Source organism: Triticum aestivum, chromosome 2B, assembly GCF_018294505.1.
Source record: "Triticum aestivum cultivar Chinese Spring chromosome 2B, IWGSC CS RefSeq v2.1, whole genome shotgun sequence".
Classification (NCBI taxonomy): Eukaryota; Viridiplantae; Streptophyta; class Magnoliopsida; order Poales; family Poaceae; genus Triticum; species Triticum aestivum.
Genome location: NC_057798.1, coordinates 130,658,658 through 130,680,377, shown reverse-complemented (window position 1 = coordinate 130,680,377; position 21,720 = coordinate 130,658,658). Strand labels below are relative to the sequence as shown.

Sequence of the window (21,720 nt, the reverse complement as noted above, 5' to 3'; positions counted from 1 at the left end):
GGATTTGTAGTTTCCTCCATCTTGGGCATTAGGTAGGTCTCCGCTTTTCCAGCGATTCACCCTTTCTGGCGATGGTGGCGGCAGTGTTCAATAATGGTTCCTTCGGCTTCTTCTTCGGTCCTGACATGGCGTGTGCCATCGGATCCAGTGATGAGATTGTACGGACATATAGGTCTTCGCGACTTCGGCCCTTCCGACGATGGTGGCGGAAGTGTTCAATGAAGTCTTGGCGGCGCTGTCCTGTAGAGCGGACAACATGGTTGTGCGTTTTGGTTCTCCGGCTCCAGTTCCCACTGATAAAGGTTGGCCAGCCTCGACCATGTTAGGGCGTGTGCGAGATTTTTGTTCCACGACTCCGTCTGGCCAGATATGGGGCGTTCTACATGCCCTCTTTGATGTTTTCTTCTCCGGGCAGTGATTTGCTACGTAGATCATGGCCGGCCGGCAGCGTCTTCTGGTCTACATCGACGACTTCTCGGTCATTGCTTTTACAAGCTCCTGACAAGTTTGCTAGGCCCAGAGGTGGCAACGAGTTTTGCTCACGTTGCCCATCGGTGGATGCAGGAGGAACAAATTATTTTTACGCCCCCAATGATTTTGGCGTATTTTTAAATTTTTGTAAGGGTATTTTCCAAGGGCATGTGCTACTTAACATATGGCTTTTGGCATTTTCACAAAAAAGGTAATGTTGTATTAGAACTTACTTTGCGCAGAAGCCTTTAAGAAAGATCTCGGATTAGAATTCTCTAAGAAATGCAAATATATTTTTTCTATTTGAAATAGAATTATGTTTTCATGATTGAAAACCACGAATATATTTCATGGTCCCCGCTAAAAAGAAAAAGAATGCATTTCATGTTATAATTTGTATGGATGCAGAAGTTTGCGTAAGTTTATTGCCATATGTATCGGACAGGTAGAAAACAAACATGTTGAATTATGCCGGCGATTTTTAAGTGACTCAGGTGGTCACATTTTTTCCAATAAGTTATGCAGGAGTTTTCATGTACCATAGCCATTCGTTGCTTTCTTAGAGAATGGAATACTTCCTTCCTCCGGGTTGCCGTCTATCAGTTAATGTTGCCATATTTTTTAGTTTTGTGGGACAAACTGAAGAGCTGTTCGAAGAAGGCATCGAAGCATCAGCTGCACATGCCACATCTAAAGGTGCATGAGCTCATGGGCACAAACCTCATGCTGGAATATGTTCTCAACAGTAGTGATTCTCTGTTTGTACATGTGCATGTTAAGCATTATATTATCACTCTTCATAGCTGTATGTTAGACCCATCAAATTAATGAACTATTTTTTTTTACAAATGTTGATTTATTGTGCATGCGTGAGTATACAGTTAAGAAGAAAATGATATACTGACAAACACTACTACCGAAAGCAATATTAAACGTGCATAGATAGAAGCAACAAATTGAAAAGCCTAAATACCACATATGTTTTGTCCACTGTACATGTCTATTCCCTGTCAGAGTTAAATTTAATGAGTATAACAGCACTCAATAATATATATAACCGGTTGTTCGCTGTAAAGAACCAAACAGATCGTAACTTGCATAGAAGTACTATACCAAGCACTGGGGCCTGATCGACACCGAGCTAGCAAGCAATATATCGCCAATTGCCAATGATACCATGTAAAGTCAGAAGTAGAGATCTTCCTCGTGGAATTTGATGCATAGAAGAACAAAAGATATATAATTCCATATAACTGATATGGAAAGGATATATGCGATTCCCAAACATTTGTTACATATGCTCTTATCGCGAGAAGGAGAGATGGCGCTGAGAACCCTAGCAAGACGAAGGAATAATGTCTAAAATGCTAACAAGTAGAAGGGCATCTTGTGGAAAGTAGATCAACATAGTGATATTCTAATTATTAGAACGCGAATCACACGTGCATGTGTGTGTCATCTTAGAGCTCTCTCAAAGACTATAAATAGTCCCCAAACCCATGTAATTTCTCAAGCTTTTGTAGTTCAATAGTGTATACACTTGCTCTGAGACTCCAAAATATTATGGCGAATGACTCCTTGACAAGGGCACAGATAGTTGGAGATGTTCTAGACCCATTTGTTAGCTTGGTGCCTCTAACTGTGATGTATGATGGGAGGCCTGTGTTCAATGGCATGGAGTTTCGCTCACCAGCAGTCTCTCTGAAACCCAGCGTTGAGATAGGCGGTGATGATTTTCGTGTGGCCTATACTCTAGTAAGCCTACCACTTTGAACCCGTAAGAGTACTCCATTGATGGAAGGCCATACGTGTATGGCCATGGTGTGAACTTGAGAGAGCTTGGGAGACTAATGGCTTCACCAAACAAGCTCGTTGTTGCATGTTGCTTGAACTTGTTTGTTGGTAGCCCAATCCAAATTATAGCCAGGTTAATTTTTATCCCCTAACATGTTGACCATGTGCTTGTGTAATTGTGAATCAAATAGGTTATGGTGGATCCTGATGCGCCTAATCCCAGCAACCCAACCCTGAGGGAGTACCTGCACTGGTAAGCCATTACTCTTACATGTTTTGTCATATTTTACTGCATGCATGTTTTTGTTGGGCCACAACTATATGTTGATGGACTGCTCTAATTTTATTTTATTTTGGGTATGTGCAGGATGGTGACTGATGTCCCATCATCAACAAATGATAGCTTTGGTGAGTACATCAAAATTAGTTTTCCTAATGCTCAGGTTTTCATTCAAACTTCTTGCCAAACGGTCCATATTAGGTACTACTATCTCAGGTGATGTTCCATAGTCACGCTCGAGCTTATACTTAGTGCTTAAACTGGGATATTGTATATTATGATATATGAGTTTTCACTTCATACCTTAATATGTGATACACCTTACTGTGTTTTTTTGCGAGGGATGATACACCTTAGTTAACAAAGCAGTAGATCTGTATAGTGTGTATAAGACGATGTTAAATCAAAATATTACAGTATGTGGATTAACTAAAAGTGATTTCATACGTTTATTATTAAAACATAAATTTAATGACTTCATCTTTAGGATGTATGAATTGTATTGCTTTGTGATCATATTTGTAAAAAAGTATGATGCAAGGAAAATGGTTTCTTATTTACTGCAAAATATTTATCAAACACGGTTAGACATTTCACATCAATTAGTGTGCAATGTTGCAATGGTTGCATAAGGTACTCGCGAAATGCTTCTGAAAAATATATTCTCTGCAAATAATTTGAGAGGTCTTTATCATGTTGTTCAATTTTTACTTAATTACTCGTCAATATTGTTTTACACCATGTGACTTTGCCAAATTAGCATACATTGGTTTTTCTACATGGCAAAACACATAATGTTGCCATATAGCAACTGCCATTTTAACGCTCAAATAATACAACATTTTATGAGTGATTACAAGTAACCAACTACCAAGTCGCCCATGTTAATTAGGGTAGGAAGAGCAAAATTCTGGCATATACTTCAATAGTAGCTTCAATCACTGAACAAAATAATACATGTACGCCCTTGAACCGCTTTATAGTTGTTATTTTCCACATATCCCACCTTGCTGCAAAATAGTACAAATTAATGATACCAAGAAAGGACACAAATGCAGTAAAAACCACAAAAGGACATGCTATTTATTCCATTTTCCGGGGAAAGCGCACGCTTAACTTATCTGAATTCCCTTGCTCTTTGATGAACTGGCAGGAAAAGAGATCGTGCCATACGAGAGCCCAAGCCCTACCATGGGCATCCACCGCATGGTGCTGGTTCTGTACCAGCAGTTGGGGCGGGGGACGGTGTTCGCGCCGCAGGCACGCCAGAGCTTCAACTCACGCAGCTTCGCACGCCGCTTCAACCTCGGCAAGCCCGTCGCTGCCGTGTACTTCAACTGCCAGCGTCCCACAGGCACTGGTGGGAGGAGGTTCACCTGATCTGTCTAACTGATCGATCAGCCATGATCCTCGTCGCCGCCTGAGCTCACCGGTACCTGATACAGATATCTAGAGAAGTTGGAATAAATGTACTGGAAGGTTCATGTCTGATCTATCTAACTGGTTGATCAGCCATGGCCCAGCTCGAAGGCAGTTAGTTAAGCTCGAGCTCTGCCGGTACTTATGTCTGCGTGCTTACTAATACGTACACCCATGATAGCCGCATCACACGGTACTTAGCTAGAAGAGTTGGAATAAAGTACCTGTGTTTGTACTTGTAGGCTCTTAAGTAAGGAGCCTTTGCAAGGATGCGTTGCTACTGTTCAATAAGGAATGTGACATTATGCCACACCTTGGTAATGAGATATGTGCGGTTGGTTGTTCTGATCTTCAGGTTGAGCAAAATTATTTTGTATTTTTGTGAGTTAGATTAGAACAATCACAAGCGTAATGTTGGCTCATATAGAGATCAAAGTGATGGCACATGCACTATATACCTCTATCGTGCCACAAAAAATTGAAATCAAATTTTGGTCCAAAGATATAGAACTTCGAATTGTTCGCACCAAATTTGAACTTGGTACGTACGATCTACCAGTACATTTTTCCTCAATTGTTTCCCATGGTGTGCATTGAATTTATTTCTGGACTCATGCAAACTTCTCGAAGAATCGTGCCTCGAGATGTAGTTTGGTGGATGCGGCTGTAGAATACCGGTGGGCTGCATGTCGACGGGTTGGGGATCCCAAGGTAGATTTCAGTAAAAACAAACATTTTTATCGTGTTATGGGACAGGTTGAAACATTTAACAACAAGATTCCCATGGGCGCCCTTAAATTCCTTGGGAGCCTCTTTTGTGATGTTGTTTTCCCTTCTTTGATTGGACGATGGTTGTGCTTCATGCATCATTCCCTTCATGGGGACATTGTCTTGGAGGTTGGAGACGATGTAGTTCTGACACCGGTGGCTGGCGGCTTGACCGCAACTCGGGTCGTAGAGAAACTGGTGTTAGTTGGGCTAGGTGCCTAGGTCGCATCACAACCTTATACATTGATTATTCAACTTCATTTGGTTCTCTTAGGGCACCCCACTCATTGGGGGCGAAACGAAGCTCCGATATCACAAGACGACATGGCAGTGGCGACTAACTGTGATTGGTGGTTTGGTGGGTGGTGTTCGCCAACTATTGCGATGGGCTTTGTCAGTGGCAAGCTCTTGTCAATGTCTCCTATGAGGCTCGTAACTGAAAATCAGTATTCTGCCTTGTCCTCGCGTCGGCTCACTATTTGGATGGGAGCAACATGGTTGTTATGTGTCTATTGTAGTGTTCGGTGTGTATTGTTTTCTTCTTTTGTGACGCTGAAATCTATGGATTTCAAGAGACGACGTGTGATGAGATGATCATGTTTGTTGGTGGCCCCGACAGATGTATGTTCTCGGCATGCGCCGAGCATTGTGTCGGTGGCCATGCATGTCAGGGTGGTATCATATCTTTAGATGAGTTGTAATCATGATTTTGCTCAGGTTTCCTCTTATTAAACGGGCAACTCTTTTAGGCTTTGATTTTGCTAATTCTCTATCGCTTGAGAATTGTCTATTTCTCGACATATGTCGAGAGCCATCGATCCAACATTGATATGTGTGCAAATTCTCACTTTTGAACTACGAGAGCAAGTTCTAAATCTTTTTGTATTAGACCAAAACAATACTCCTACCTTCGTCCAGATGTATAGGGCATGTCCGTGTGCTTCTAGGTGGTAGATTTGACTACAAAAGATGTGCTATATGTCATCAAAACCATATCACTAGATTCATCTATGGACTATGGATGAAGATTCTAAACGTATAAGTTTTGCCACATGTAATAAACATTTGGTTAGTTAAATTGGTGACATAAAAGTACACGCACGCCCTATACACCCGGACGAAGGGAGTAGAAGGCAGTGCAGATTTTCTTAGATTTGTATGAACAAGAAACAATATTTTCTCATTCGACTGACTGATCCGTAGACATACCCCTCCAGCTTATTTAACACACAAATAGGTAAACTGGCCACTATGGCTTCAAAATTCGTTTTTTTTTTTTGTGTGTGTGTGGCAAATGCTGGGGTCAGTAAGTGGAGACATCCTCATGGAAACATCTCCCATTTCCCTTAGCAAAGATCTCCCGCTGCTATATTGTGACTGGAAAAGTCGCCAACTGACAGCGATATGCAAGGTCTTCTTCTTCCTCTGGCTGCTGCTGGCTGCGTAGAATATGTCTTGCGATGAGGCCATGCATCATTATTCGTTCATGACAGCATGCATCCGACTGGGCATTTTGCTGCATGCAGCCTGCATTGTTGCATCTTTGACTGTGTGTGGAATAACATGCAACATCGAATTCCCTTTGAGATTGCTCCTCCCGGTCAATTCCCCGATTCTTGGTGTCGCTGGCCGATTAGCGCGCTGAAATTGGAATTGGAGTGTTATGATCGAGATGTTGGCGGTCGCTGCCGATGTTTTGGAGCCCGAACAGGCAATGTGGAAAGTTGGTACTAAGCTTTCGAAAGGTTCCTGTAGTTCCACTCCCACCCACTTGGGCTGTGTTCGGTTGGGAGGGATTTGGAGGGGGTTTGGCAGGGATTGAAATGGATTTAATCCCCTACAAGTCAAAACCTCCTCAAATCCCCTCCAATCCTCTTGTGAAGGGGTGTAACCGAACAAGGCTTTGATGGGTAGCTAGCTTGTGGGCAATGTGGTCACTGGCCATCACGAGGATCACTTGTTTCAAGCGACAAGAAGCTAAGGAGCACGAGTTCTGCGTGCGATTCTGCGCGCCCGGCTATCGATCGACGACGCGTATCAGATGCTGTGGAACATGATGGCCAGTAGAGACTTAGAGTGGTAGTGGATGTTTGTTTGATGTTGAAGCTCAACCTAAATACGAGCTTGCCTTTTTGTATTTGGTTCAGGCTGGCAGTACTCAGTACGTAAATCAGCTTAGCTTAGATAACCATTGTTGTATGCACTGTAGAACGGTTGTTCTACGGTTCTTGGTTCTTGGAAAAAACTAATTGGTGTATGCTCCATGTGCTTGTATGTGGGCAAGCATAGCTATGCCTATAGCGGTAAAAATAATAATAATCTTAGTACATGTTTCAAATCAAGAATTAATGAATAATCAAAGCATAGCTATACCTATATCGGTAAAAATCTTTACCTAATAATAAAGAAAATTGGGTTTCTGGTCGTCCATCATGCATTTTACAAAAAAGCCCCTCTATATTTCATAAATAAACCCGTAGTTTATCTCAAACAAAATTATCCGTAAATAAACCCCTGATGTTTTAGATAATCAACCCACCATCCACATTTAAGTCAACCGAATCGTTTTTTCGTTTTAACATAAAACCCCCTGAATTTTTAGTTAATCAATCCATAGTTTATCTAAAACAAAATTATCAATATCTTTTAAATCGTAACTTCGATTTTAACTTGTTATATATGAAACTTGATTAAAAAAATGTGTAGAATCTAAATATGATGCTAGTTTTTGCTGTTAAATATTTCTAAAATATTATTTTAGTGTGAAATTAATCTATAATGTACGATCCGTTTTTCTTTCTTACTGATAGAGAGGAAAGAAACCATCGATAACCACGCATGCACACCTGTGAAAAGCTTCGCGGGGAAAAAGAACATATTTCTCATTTTATTTCGAGCGAGTGTGCGCGAGAGAGAGACGCCTTAGAACTGACTGCATTCAAACACGCTTTTGTTGTGTGAGCAGTGAGACCACCATCAACAACACAAATGTGATGCATGTAAAATAAAGGACGTGAACACATTAGGGTCTTGAGTCATGGTTATTGGGTTAAGAACGTGTGTTATTTACTCTCCTGTTGCAACGCACGGGCTCTTTTGCTAGTAATAATAATCTAAGTACATGTTTCAAATCAAGAATTAATGAATAATGAAAGCTTAAGATAACTAGAACTATATGCCCATAGACTTCAAAGTGTATCCCCATATGTATAGCTATATACAGTAAGCAAAATCGATGCTCTCATAGAGCTTACAATAATCACTATACTAAATAGACTGCATGGTTTAAGTTTAGAGTAAAGCAAGAGATAATATTACTTTTCTTTTTCATGCAAAGTTTAAGTTTAGAGTAAAGCAAGAGATCATTTAATCCACTAAAGGACTACGCGTATGACTTATTCACCTAGACGGAGGAAGTAGTATTTCTTTTCTTTTTCATGCAACATTGGTACATCCCATTTGGTGGATTAAGTGATTGCCTTCAATGCCTAGTGTGTTAATTTTTGGGGCGTTTTCCTTCAAACATAATCTAACCGCAGCACTGCGGTAACACATGTGTTTTTAAAAACACCAGCTAACCAGCAATACCATGTCAAGATTTTCAGCTGTGCTCCATATATTTGATAAATTATAAATTTCAGATTTTATTTCATTGGTGTACTTGTCCAGCATTTCTCGTGAAGAAGTAAAAGGTCTCTTGATCCAAAGGATTTTCATACTTTTTAGAAAAGGAGGATGACCCCCAGCCTCTGTATCTGGGCGATGCATACGACCACTTTATTAATTATTCTCACAAGACCTTACAAAGTAATACCACAGTAAGACTAAAGCCGCAGTCTAAGCAACAAACTGTCGCTACACCTATCCAGTTGATGAAGGGGCGCAGATAGCCTAGACCTAATACGAAACCGACATCGCAGCCAAACCTAACATCTAAGACCTGAGGACCCATCCAGGACGCCTGCCAGGCATGGATCTCGCCAGTCCGGCGTGCTCTCAGAGGCTGCCGCCGCCAACTGCCACCGCTCCATCTTCAGAACTATACTGATGCATCAACCTTGGTTGGTCTAGCTATCGTCGACGCCATCACGGCGCCCAACAACACCTCCTGTCTGCGCGCAAACAGCTGTGCACGTCGCGATCGCCACTGATACACCTCAACACCATGCTGCCAAGTACCACCAGCCGACACAGCTTGAAGTCTTTGGAAGATCTGTCGTGCGTAGCACCAGCCGACCAAGCATGACAAAGCGTAGCACATGTCGGTCAAGCATGACTTGACATCTTCACCGAAGCTCCGTGCAAGACGAAGCCGCTCCACCTCCTGCTCTGACTTCCAGCGCTGCTCCACAAACGATGCTCCCAAGAGAGAAACGACACCGCAGTGCCGCCATCGTCCGATCTGGAACACCAGATCCTAGGGTTTCCCCAGAGCAGCACGAGTCGGTCGACAGTAGTTACACGGTAATGTCTCCATCAAGGTAACGACGTAGAACGCCACCATCGCCTGCCAACGGCTCGATTTTCACCAGCAACCATGTCTCCCCAACTCGCAGCCGGGACTAGATGATGGATCTCGAGATCCGATCACCAAGCCTCTGGCCGACCATCTTTGACGACGAAGATGACCACCACCATTGGCCAACGAGACGACGCGAGATGAAGTAGGGCGCTGCCAGCGTGCATCCTGGCCAGCACCACCGGCGCTAGGCCCGTCCCGGACCACGCCTCATGGCCAAGGGCAACGGCAAGTGCTGCCACGACGAGGACGCAGACCGGAAGCCCAGATCCGGCCCACCTACGCGCCGCCACGTGGCCACTACCAAGCGCCGTTCAGGGGCAGCCCCGCCGCCGTGAGGGACGCCGCCTCACGGGCAGCAGGCGCCAGCCCCCGGCGGAACACCGCCGCGCGCCACTGGCCGCCGCGAGATCTGTGCGAGAACGACGAGTACGCCCCACCGCCACCTTCCCTGGGGACCACAGGGGCTTCGCCGGTGTCCCCTTCGGCGGCGGCGAAGCGGGGGAGGAGCGGGGAGGGGCGGCTGGCGGCGCGGTTAGGGTTTTCATATGAATCTTGGAGGATTAAAGTCTTAGGAATTTTCATACATGGGTTATTTGAATGTGCAACTTAAATTTTGTAGTATTTTCCTAAGAAATTACGTAGACTATGTTTCACAAGTTTTTTTTTCATCCACTCAAACCGCTTGACAAAATCTGGTGCAATCAAATAAACTTTGGCATGATGCTATGGAATCTAGCTGTGTCCCAATTCAACTTTCATTAAATTTGATCAAGTTTACAGAGAAATGTATCTACAACATCTATTAATTATACGATTCATCGTAAATGTGTGTTCATATTTTATATATGTTTAATGATGTAAATATTATCATATTTGTATGCCTTCTTTTGTTTACATGAAATTTGTAGGAATTCTACAGTATATGACTTTCGTAGGAAAAAATGTTTAGAGCACTTTGATTTGCAGGAATCACTGTTCAAGAAATCGTCCGATTAATCGCTACTTGGGGGGTGACCGATAAGATTATGCCTTATCTTCACCATTTATCGTTTGGGCCGATTTACAGCTTTGATAATTGATTTATCGAGAATGTACCGATAAATTTGGCATATTCCTAGCACTATGTTTGCAAAAACTATGTTTTTTTGTGTTTTGTGAACCTTGTTATGCAATATATACAGTTGTCCTATTTTTTCATTATTCTCCCTCCGTCCTAAAATATTTGTCCTAAAAATGAATAAAATGGATGTATCTACTAAAGTAAGTCTAGATACAACCATTTCTAGGACAAGTATTTTCGGACGGAGGGAGTACGAGGATTAAAAGGCTAGCAATCAAGGTAACACTTCTGTCCAATATTTTTTGGTGTTGAATATAGCATAATTTAGTGCTGGTAACCTGGGATTTTGCAAAAAAATGGCCAATTAATAGTCGACCGATAAAATCGATTAATTGGCCAATTTCCAATTAATCTCTAATCCCCAGCTGACCGAGACGATAACGATAAGCGATATCCTCAACATTGGCAGGAATGGAATTATATTCGCATACATGAATGATTACTATCCTCCATATTTCAAAGGAAAAGAAACATTAGTTTAGACTCAATGAAAAATAAAACATATCAATGAGAAACCAAATGAAATATCTTTCCTTGTATCTTATCATAGAATTGAAGATACATGTCATCTCAGATGACATGTCTAACCCATCCCACTTAATATAGTTGTTCTATTCCTATTATATTCTTGCCCTATGAATGGAAGGAAACTTTACACATTTCGTAAGTGTAGTTTACCGATTGTGTATCTGATCATTTTGGTTTTTTTCCCCTCACGTACGAATAACTGTGTTTATATGACTTTGCTATTTGTTGGTGTGTTCTTGTGTGCGTGTGTTGGTGTTGGTTGGGTGCATCGATGTATGTATTGTGTTGGTATTCTTTTGATATTTCATCTTGGGACAATAAAATTCATCAAGAAGACAAACTTGAACTCTTCAATGCTTTGGCAGCTACCAACCACTAGAAAAAGAAAATGCTTTGGCAGCTCCAACATTCTGGCTGGACGGACAAATGGGCTGGAAGCCTGGAACGGCGCCAGGTTCGCGAAAGCTCAACGCCGAAAAGGACAGCGGCGAGGTGTGGGGCAGAACCGAGGGAAAACGCCCAACCAGAGCGTCGCGTCGTCCGCTTCAGTCTCCGCTCTCCGGCACCAGCCGCAGCCAGCCACCAGGCGCAGCCGCGGCACGTCTGGCTCCCGCGGCCTCCCCCCTATCCAATCCACCCATCCGCTCCCCTGCGCTCCACACCCTCCGCTTGATTCCCTTCCCGTCCCGGCCCGTCCACTCCGCCAACACCACCCACCACCCACCGACGCACAAGCAGCCACCTCGCTCCCTCCCCCTCCCCCTCCCCGCCTCCCCTCACCGCGCGCGATGGCGGTCACGCGCCTCGCCGTGGCCGCCGCCCTCTCCTCCGCCCCGCCCTCCTCCCGCCGAGGCAGGGCGGCCCCGTCCTCGTGCCGCCCCCTCCCCGCCGCCTCCTGTTCTCGCGCACCCAAGTCCAAGGCCCTGCGCGCCACCGCCGCCCCCGCCGCCGACGCGGTCGACGAGGAGGCCCCCGCCTCCTCTCCTCCGTCAGGTGCGCCGCTCTCAGTCCCCTGTTCCTTCCGTCTGTCCAGATTTTAGATTTGGGGCTGCCCTGACTCTGTAGTCTGTAGACCTGCGTACTGTCAGTTTTTTTGCTATTATCCGATACTGTATGTGGAGCTGAAGACGCCCTGTGGTGAAGTGGAACAGTGGGTGATTGTTTTCTCGTGGTTGCAGATCCTGGCAGGGGGGTGGAGAACCTGGTGATCATCGGCTCCGGCCCGGCAGGGTACACCGCGGCCATTTACGCTGCCCGGGCCAACCTGAAACCCGTCGTCTTCGAAGGCTACCAGGTGGGCGGTGTTCCCGGAGGCCAGCTGATGACCACCACCGAGGTGGAGAATTTCCCTGGGTTCCCCGACGGCATCACTGGGCCTGATCTCATGGACAAGTAAGAGTGCCCCACTATCTGTATTGAATTGGTAAACGTTGTGTTTGCTTACTTATATCATCCTGGGGTCGTGATTTATGCCAGAATGCGGAAGCAGGCGGAGCGGTGGGGTGCAGAGCTTCACCAAGAAGATGTTGAATTTATAGATGTGAAGAGTAGGCCATTTGTTATCCGTAGCAGTGACCGAGAGGTAAGCACTTTGTGTTCTTCCTCTTGGTGCGCCATAACATATTTTGGACTCTGAACTTGCCTCTCGTAACAAGGTAGTGTTGCATGTGAATTTTGTGAACATTCAATGGTTACTATTACTGTGATGTTAGTCAAAACCAGGATCCGTTTTAAATTGAAAAGTAACAAAGCAGAGCTAGTGGAAAGTGTAGAGTAAATAATGTGAGCTCTGAACCAGTGCAGAATTCTATGTGCTTTACTTATTTAGGTCTTTGTCTACTCTTTTGCTCTACGATTATGACTTGACTCTTAGTTGTGCTGTAATTTTTCTTTGTATATGTATGTTGATGGCAAACCACCTGTTATTAATTTATAGTGCACGTGAATTATTTTGCACATATTTTTTGCTGCACTAATTTTAGTGACATATATATAGGTGAAATCCCATAGTGTAATCATTGCAACTGGAGCTACTGCGAAGCGACTTCGATTACCTCGTGAAGAAGAATTTTGGAGTAGAGGTATCAGCGCATGTGCAATATGTGATGGAGCATCACCACTGTACAAGGGTCAAGTTCTCGCGGTCGTTGGAGGGGGTGATACAGCTACCGAGGAAGCAATATATTTGACAAAATATGCGTGCCATGTTCATTTACTTGTTCGAAGAGACCAACTACGAGCATCCAAAGCTATGCAGGACCGGTAAGGCATTCTCTAAGTTTTTTTCCCTATAAAATTATATCCTTTACTGTGATAAATATCAAAATAGTCTTACCTGTTCATGTAAATCTTCGGTCCATGGATTGCCAAGATTTCACTTATTTTCAGTGTTAGCATCAGTTGATACTTGACAACTTAAACAACTGTAAAAGGAATGCACGATTATTTTTCCACCTCTCATCTATTGTAAATAACGTGAACTCATTCACCATTCGATGATGGCATTTAGTTGCATGGTAATATGCTGAGCTTCCACTTTAAAATGTTGGTTATAGCGGCACAATTGGTCTTCGTTAATACTGCAATAAGTTTAGATACTCAAAATCACAATATTGCCAGAGGTCCATAGAACTCGAGGGCTGTAATTTTTTTGGAACTTGTCTGTAGATGAAATTGTTAAGTTCTTTAAAGGATGTTAGCTCCTCTTCAGTTGCATGATATATTAATGAAGTAAAATTTCAATTGCCTGGATGTTTGGTTAACAGGTTGATTATGGCGAATGTTTCAGAGTACTCAACAACCCCAACATAACAGTACATTTCAATACAGAAGCTGTGGATGTTGTCGGCAATACGAAAGGACAGATGTCCGGTATTCAGTTGAGGAGAATCGATACGGGAGAGGAAAAAGTTCTTGAAGTGAAAGGTCTATTTTATGGGATAGGACATACTCCAAACAGTCAGCTGCTACAAGGTCAAATTGAACTTGATAGTTCTGGATATATTTTGGTTGATGAAGGGACAGCAAAAACTTCAGTTGATGGCGTATTTGCTGCTGGTGATGTGCAGGTAACTCCATCCTTCATTGAATGTCTGAAACTTCTTCATGATTGTAAAGTGTGACGCTTGAAGAAACAAGGACTTAATCCTGTTGCAGTTCATGTGTGCTGTCACCTCACCACGTTAATCCTGTAGCATGCTAGCACATCATCTCTTGATGACCCTGCCTCTACTGTTTGGAAAATTCCGCAGTGAAAGGCAATATAATTTGTTGTCTAAGACAGAAGACTTGTACCCACTCATCATTCGATACCTATCCATGAAACATAGATATTCAGATATTCTATTTATTATTTCAGCCCGTTATCATGAACTTTTTCTGTTTTCACACATCTTCACCTGCAGGATCATGAATGGAGGCAAGCCGTTACTGCAGCTGGATCTGGATGTATAGCTGCTTTGTCAGTTGAAAGATACTTAGTCTCCAATGATCTTCTTGTTGAATTTCACCAGGTATTATTTTTCATGCAAAATGTATTTGTTTAGCGCAATTGATCCATGTGCATTTGCCAGCTTCATTTTGATTGGTCGTCATTGTCTCAATGAAAACTGTCTCTTACCCTATGAATATCACTGGTCTTCATTATCATGGGTGTTGCAGTAATTTGTGATAAATTTTGTCCATTCTAATTAAGCTTCCTAGTTTCCATATATTAGCATGCTATGCAGGCACATTTGATTATTCTTTCGTGTATAAAATTTGGAGTTTAGACTTCCATTATCATAAGCTGTAGCGATGTGAAACTGTGAGTTGATATGTTCTGAATAAGAATTTGTGACCTTGTGAGTGGATAAAACCTGAGCTACTAGAGATCATTAGTGTATGCATACTTAATGCACCTTCATATGTTTTGGGGCTTATCTTCTGTAACAACCAATCAAACTTATGTTACAACTCTTTGTTCTACTTGATTAAATTTCAGCCTGTTCGTGAAGAAAAAAAGAAGGAGATTGAAGGCAAAGATGTCGAGATGGGCTTCGACATTACTCACACAAAGCACAAGGGACAGGTGCCAAACATATATATCCTTAGTGTGCCTCATATAAACGTAAGTGTTCATGTCAAATTTGATCCTGAGCTTTGCTATCTTTGCAGTATGCACTCCGCAAGTTATACCATGGAAGTCCAAGGCTCATTTTGGTTCTATATACTTCTCCAACATGTGGTCCCTGCAGAACCTTAAAACCAATTTTGAACAAGGTTAGTTCTTGAATTTTTGTAATTGAACTTTGAACATCTTAACATCTACTCCCTCCGTTCCGATTTACTCGTCTTGGTTTTAGTTAAAATTTGAACTAAAACTACGACGAGTAAATAGGAACGGAGGGAGTACTTAAATAAAATTACTTGTCAGCAACCTTAAATCTAGTTATACAAAATGTATCTTAACATCTTCTTCACATCTACCTTAATTCTAGAAATAAATTTACTTTATGCTGTGGTTTCCTTTGACGACTGAACATCCATAGCGACAAGCCAAGCCAGTAGCCTGATAGTTTACATTTGGATCTGCTAGAGCATGCCGGAGCTCAATCGTCTGTTCTAGAAATAAAATCCTTATTGAAGATAAACTCAATCCAACAAAGAACAATATATGATTGAAACACACCAAATGAATTGAGTGGGCATATGCTCATGATGTCTGCATTGCATTGTGGCATTTATGAAGATGGAAGTCGATAAGAACTGCATCAGTTGAAGGTGCCAGTATGCATTCCAGTCATAAATATCACCCACTCGATTAAAATTGACCCTCCACACATGCATCGGTTAATTTCTAAATCTCATCTTGTTTTCAACACACACTGCTAAACAATGGTAGTCCACACATTACATTGGAGTATATTTTTGTTAGGGCCCTAGGTATATGTCTAAGACACTGGGTACAGATGTTACCATTTGAAATGCATTAGGTGGTCTGAACCACACCACCTGATAGCTGATGGACTGTTCTATGCCAGCAATTTGACAATGCATGGATGTGATTTGATCACCTTGTCTATTTTTAATTTCATGAGAATCCCCTATTCAAGATAGCACCCTTCTCTATGCTTGGTGATACACGCGTCATCACAGCGGTAACCTTGTAAGAACTATGAATTTACCACTTCGGTGGTAAGAGTTTAATCTGGTAGCTGCTCGACTACCATTGGGTGCGGCACTTCAACTGCAACACCCTTGCTGATATATGGACTACATACGGACTGAAAGGACTGAACAAACACACTAAAACGTGTCTATACATCTGATTCAGAAAAAAAGTTAGAACATCTTATATTTGTGAACGGAGGGAGTACATAAGTTCACAATTTGGTACAGCTTCAAAAAAAAGTTCTTGTGCAATTATATGTTATTTTTGTTGCTTGCTGATAATGATACCTCATCCTTGTGAAAATGATATTTCTTACAGGTTATAGATGAATACGACGAATACGTTCATTTTGTTGAAATTGACATCGAGGAGGACCCTGAAATAGCAGAAGCTGCAGGCATAATGGGAACACCGTGTGTCCAGTTCTTCAAAAACAAAGAAATGATCAGGTTTGCTTCTTAGATTGGTCTTGCTAGTTTTTCTACTAAACTACGGCCGCAACCTAAAACACAACTTACCTAAACATTGGGTTAGCTGAAATATGAGTATTTTATTGTTCTTAGTGAACCTTCTTGCTCTATGACGGCAACCACTTTTGTACCTTTACATAATTCCAGTTTTGTACTTATCCTTTTGGTAGTAATAAACCAAATTAAGCAGTGACCACCATGCTCACTTCATTTTCAATGGACGGGTTCTGCTGGAATTACATATTCCACAGTTAACAATTTTTTATATCCAACCACAGGCTTAAGTTGAGATGTCATCATCCTGTAAATGAGGCCAAAACACATGAATGACGGGCATGTTGTACGTACACATAGAGATAGATCAGTGGTCAACACTTTGTCCATCTTCTTTCATGAATGCCATTTTGACGATGTTAAATAGGACAGTTGGCAGGATAAGTGTGCTCTCTTTGCAAGTACACATCTTAATCGTGACATATGGGTAGTGTTGTTCCGGGTTAACAAAGCTTCTACCATGCACCCGGAATTTCTCCCAAATATGTCGAACATCTCTTGGGCAGCTTGCAGAACCCCTGTCTTGCCTACTTTATATGGTGTCATAGCAGGCCCACCCTTCTGATATACCTTAATCTTGGAAATGCAGGACTTTCTCTGGTGTGAAGATGAAGAAGGAATACCGGGAGTTCATCGAGTCGAACAAATGAGCTGAGCTCATTGTTCGTTCCAGGGTTTTGAAGTGTAATGGCCTCCATTTACACATATATTGACTATATTTAGAAGCCACGCTGGTGGGCAATTTTTGGTCAAATTATCAGATGAGCCTGGTGCAATCCGATGCCATAGGAAATTAACCGACCGCCCTTATTGAATCCAAAATATATTCTTTGTTGTACAATATAACATCTTGTTGACCCCTTGCTCATGATCATCTCAACAATGTGCATACCTCTTTATGTCTTTACTCAGTACAGATCATATGCAATCTATTGCTGTCAACACAACTTTAAGGGCACCGCTATTGACAGCCGTTTCATGTCTATTCATCCATATGGTGCTCTCTGTCTTTCCCCTGCCCCCTCCTATCCCCTCCTCAGGGCATCTCCAGCCGTTGGCTCCCCAGGAGGGGCAAAAAATCGCCCCTGGGGGCGCACCGGCGCTAACTGCGCACTGGGGGCGCCCCCCAGTCGCGGCGCCCACGGTATTTTAAAAAATTTAAACACGGCACAAACACGGTGCAAATTCATAGCAAATTTCGGCGAGTTCGTTCAAACTTAAACATATTTTACAAAAAAAAAACGGCGGGCTACTCCCGCCGTCTCCCTCGCCGCCCGCCCAACGCGTCTACATGCCGAGGAGGCTGTAGAACCGCGTGTAGTCGCCGCCGTCGTCGTCGTCGCCGCTGCCGCCCCCGCCTAAACCTCCGTCGTCCCTGCTGCACCCCTCCCCCGGTTGGCGCGGCGGGTTGGAAGGTCCGGGGGCGTCGTCGTCGTCGCTGTCGAGGATCACGACGCCGTGCTCGTCCTCGCGCCCGCGCTTGCGGGCGGCGATCTCCTTCAGGGCCCGGCACTGCCGGACCGTCTCCTCGCGGAGGTAGTCCTCCCGCGCCCACCGCATGGCGTCCTCGTCGGAGAAGCCGCGCCGGGCTATCTCCTCGTACTCCGCGGGGAGGCCGGGCTCCTTCTTGGGCTCGACGAGGCCGGGCTCCGGCTTGGGCTCGACGAGGACAAAACGGCCGGCGGGGCTCCGGCTTGACGGGGCGCCGATACGGACGCCGGAGCTGCGGGTGCGCGCGGCCACAGGCGTGTCCTGGGGCTCCGGCTTGACGGGGCGGAGGCAGGGCGAGCCGCCGGACGAAGAGGAGGACCCCCCGGTCTCCTCTCCATGCGCCTCGGGGTCCAGGAGCTTCCCCGGCGGCGTGAAAAGGAAGGGGGAGCGGGGTAGTCGAGGCGCGGCGTGTTGCCGCCCTCGATGTACTCGAGGACGGCGTCCAGCGTGCGCCCTGGCACGCCCCACCATCGACGCCGGCCGGCGGAGTTTTGCCTGCCGGAGGGCACGACGCCGTTGGTGGCCTCGAGCTGCTGGGCGTGACGGCGGCGGAAGTAGGGCTCTCACAGCGGGCTATCGGGGGCGTACCGTGGCGCCTCCCTCGCCGCAGGCGGCAGGTTCGAGCGGATGCGGGCGATCTCCGCGCGCCGCACCGCGCCGGAGGGTACCGGGGGCACCGGCACGCCGCCCGCGCTGATCCTCCACGCCCCGGGCACCCGCATGTCCGGCGGGACCGGGTACTCGGCCTCGTAAAGGAGGCGAGTCTCGTCTTCATGGAGATGGCGGCGGCCGAAGCCGTTCGCCGCCGCGCCGTCGCCTGGGAAACGTTCGGCCATTGGAAGGCGGCGAAAAGGAGGAGAGGAGAGGGAGGAAGGAGCGACGGCGGAGGGGACGGAGCGACGGCGGAGGGGAAGTGTGACGACCGAGTGCGCCGGGGCGCGGCATATATAGGCCGACGCGCCGCCCACACGCGTGGCACCGTGCGTACGCGTGGCGGGCGAGGCGAGGGCGAGGGACGCGCGTCGTCCGGCCTTCACTACGCCGCCGTGAAGCATCAATGGCGCAGGCTGACCGGCGCGGCAGCGCGGCAGCTTTGGCATTGATTCGCCGCGGGAAATGAGGCGATGAGGACGACGAAGGGCCGAGAAGTAACCCGGTCGCTGACGCGTCGGGCCCGCGGTTTCTTCGCGCCAAAAAAGTTCGCCCGGCGCCCCCGAGTGCCCCCCAGCGCGCCGGGTTCGGGCTGGGTCCGCCGGCGCTGTTTTCGGCCCAAGCCGGCGAAAATCGGGCTCCTGGGGGCGCGGCTGGGCCGTTTTTTCGGCGCCGGCGCGAAAAAATCGCCTGGGGAGGCCTTCTTAGGGGCGCGGCTGGAGATGCCCTCAACTCGCAGCATCTGATCTTTGAGCTGTTGTCATTCTTTAATGGCATGTTTAGTTGAGGAACCAAATGAAATGGAATGCCATCTACCAAATGGGCCGTTCTATTGATGCATTTCTTTAAAAGCGAAGTCAAAAGATTTACCTCATTCATTATAATTAAGAAAAGAGTTTATAGAGCTTTCTCAAAAAAGATGAGTGTGGCATGTTTTGAAATACAAAAAACTCACCCTCCTAGCATGATATTTCTCAAATGCCTAGCCCTCACGGCGTCCAAATCCGAGCCTCCTCCTTGATGGCCTCTATATGTAATGCGGCAATTTGGACTTTTTGAAATAAGCATTTTGTTCGTCTAAAATTGTTGAGTTGACAAGCATGGTGAGGAAAGTCATGACCTTTTGATTTGCAGTGTTGTGGCCTGCCATGTTGTTCCACCAAGTCTTGACGCTTCTCTTGTCCAGCCAGCAAGATAGAGCGAGAGCCTCCAAACCAAGCCAAGTCTTGATCATTCTCCAAGCCGGACCTACATAGAGGCCAGTGGGGGCCTATGCCCCCACTCAATTTTTAAAAGTTTAGCAAAGTTTGCTTGTATTTTACTGAATTTACTTCGGAAATTCAGATTTGGTGTAAGAAGTGCCCCCACTATAAAAGAAATTAGGTCTGCTCCTGCTTTTGCAGAGGGGTGTAAAGACCACATTTTGCCCATCCGCGCTTGTGTGCTTGGCTCGCCCTCATGCGTTTGTGATTGAAATAATTTCGTTCATGAGTTTATTTTGGTTATAGAGATGGAATTTGCTTGGGCTCACATCTTTTAAGAAATTATGAGATTACCTCTCATATGGCTATTGTGGAATCCAAACTCATTCCTAAACCTGTTGAGTCCCTTTACCCTTCGATACTGGCGGAGCTACAACAAGGCCGATGAGGCCATGACCCAATGTTGAAGCAAAAAAAATTACACCAAACCCAATCCAGAACTGTTTGGCATAGACGCATCAGCCCAACTAAGCTCACATCACAGGTCATCGCGGTGCACCACCAAGAAGAGGAGCAGCCGCCAGTCGCCACCCCCGGCGACAGAGGCACACCGCGTATTTGAAATTTTTGTGCTCTCTGGCCCGCCCAACTCTCTCTTTGTTTTTTTCTGAACAATCACCTGGGGGGAGAGGGTCCCCACCTGAATATATTACTCAAAAACCAAGGGCAAGTTGCACATTACATAAAAGGATTACAACGAGAGGATACATACAGACGCCAAGACACGGCAGCCTCCCTACTAATTGGGTCCTTAAATCTAAAGGCCCAAAGCATAAAATGTGAGATGATGTTCCTAATAGTATCTAGAGGGAGTGCATCCGTTACAGAAGACACAAGCGTTCCTGGAGTCCCACAGCTCCCAGAGGATGGCGAGGGCGATGGTAGGCCAAGTGCTGATGTCGAGGCCAACCGGAGTCGGAGTATCCCAGATGAGGTCGATGGTGAGAGGGATCTGAAGGCCCAAGCAGGACCAAACCTAAGCCGCGCATGGGCAGAGAAGGGCGAGGTGTGTTGCGTCCTCCAAAGGGATGATGCAGCGAGGATAAGACGCCCCCGCGGTGATGATCTTACTATGTAAGTTCGCCATCGTGCTAAGCTTGTCACGGTAGAGGAGTCAGCCAAAGATCTTAACCTTGATAGGTGCCTTGGAGCCCCAAATGTACCCTGCATTGTGTTGGAAATATGCCCTAGAGGCAATAATAAAAGGATAATTATTATATTTCCTTGTTCATGATAATTGTCTTTATCCATGCACTACTAGAAAAACCCCTACTAATGGCGCACCTAGTATGGCCATTAATGGCGCATCTGTGGTACGCCATTAACAGCGCGCCATTAGTAATTTTTACTAATGACGCACCACCTGGTGCACCATTAGTATCTGGTATACTAATGGCGCACCGCGGGTGCGCCATTAGTATAGGCCAGGGTGCGCCATTAGTATGCCTCCCAGGGGCCATGTATATCCAGGTGCTTTGGCATACTAATGGCGCACCACCGCTGGATGCGCCATAAGTAACCATGGCATATTAATGGCGCACTTACCAGTGATGCGCCATTAGTATGCTTTGTCATACTAATGGCGCACTGTCATGTGATGCGCCATTAGTATGAATATTAGTTTTTTTTATTTTTTTATTTTCTGTTTTTGCACAGGTTACAAAATATATAATTTGACAAAATATAGACAGCACACATCAACAACAGATTCATCGAATACAATAGAAGATTAGTCTTT

At 45.1% G+C, this 21,720-nt stretch overlaps 2 protein-coding genes across 2 annotated transcripts; both read left to right on the top strand.

The window, feature by feature from the left end:
* Window positions 1-2,010: 2,010 nt before the first annotated feature.
* LOC123040799 (protein RICE FLOWERING LOCUS T 1) lies at window positions 2,011-4,316 on the top strand. The gene is made up of 4 exons (XM_044463555.1): window positions 2,011-2,226; window positions 2,457-2,518; window positions 2,633-2,673; window positions 3,699-4,316. The coding sequence occupies exons 1-4, from the start codon at window positions 2,035-2,037 to the stop codon at window positions 3,923-3,925; spliced, it is 522 nt and encodes a 173-aa protein (XP_044319490.1). The 5' UTR covers window positions 2,011-2,034; the 3' UTR covers window positions 3,926-4,316.
* Window positions 4,317-11,463: 7,147 nt separating this feature from the next.
* LOC123043884 (thioredoxin reductase NTRC) lies at window positions 11,464-17,485 on the top strand. Its single transcript, XM_044466476.1, has 10 exons — window positions 11,464-11,895; window positions 12,081-12,294; window positions 12,379-12,484; window positions 12,899-13,164; window positions 13,691-13,970; window positions 14,307-14,414; window positions 14,885-14,971; window positions 15,058-15,162; window positions 16,373-16,503; window positions 17,168-17,485. Exons 1-10 carry the CDS (start codon window positions 11,691-11,693, stop codon window positions 17,226-17,228), a joined length of 1,563 nt encoding a protein of 520 aa, XP_044322411.1. The 5' UTR covers window positions 11,464-11,690; the 3' UTR covers window positions 17,229-17,485.
* The last annotated feature ends 4,235 nt before the right edge of the window (window positions 17,486-21,720 follow it).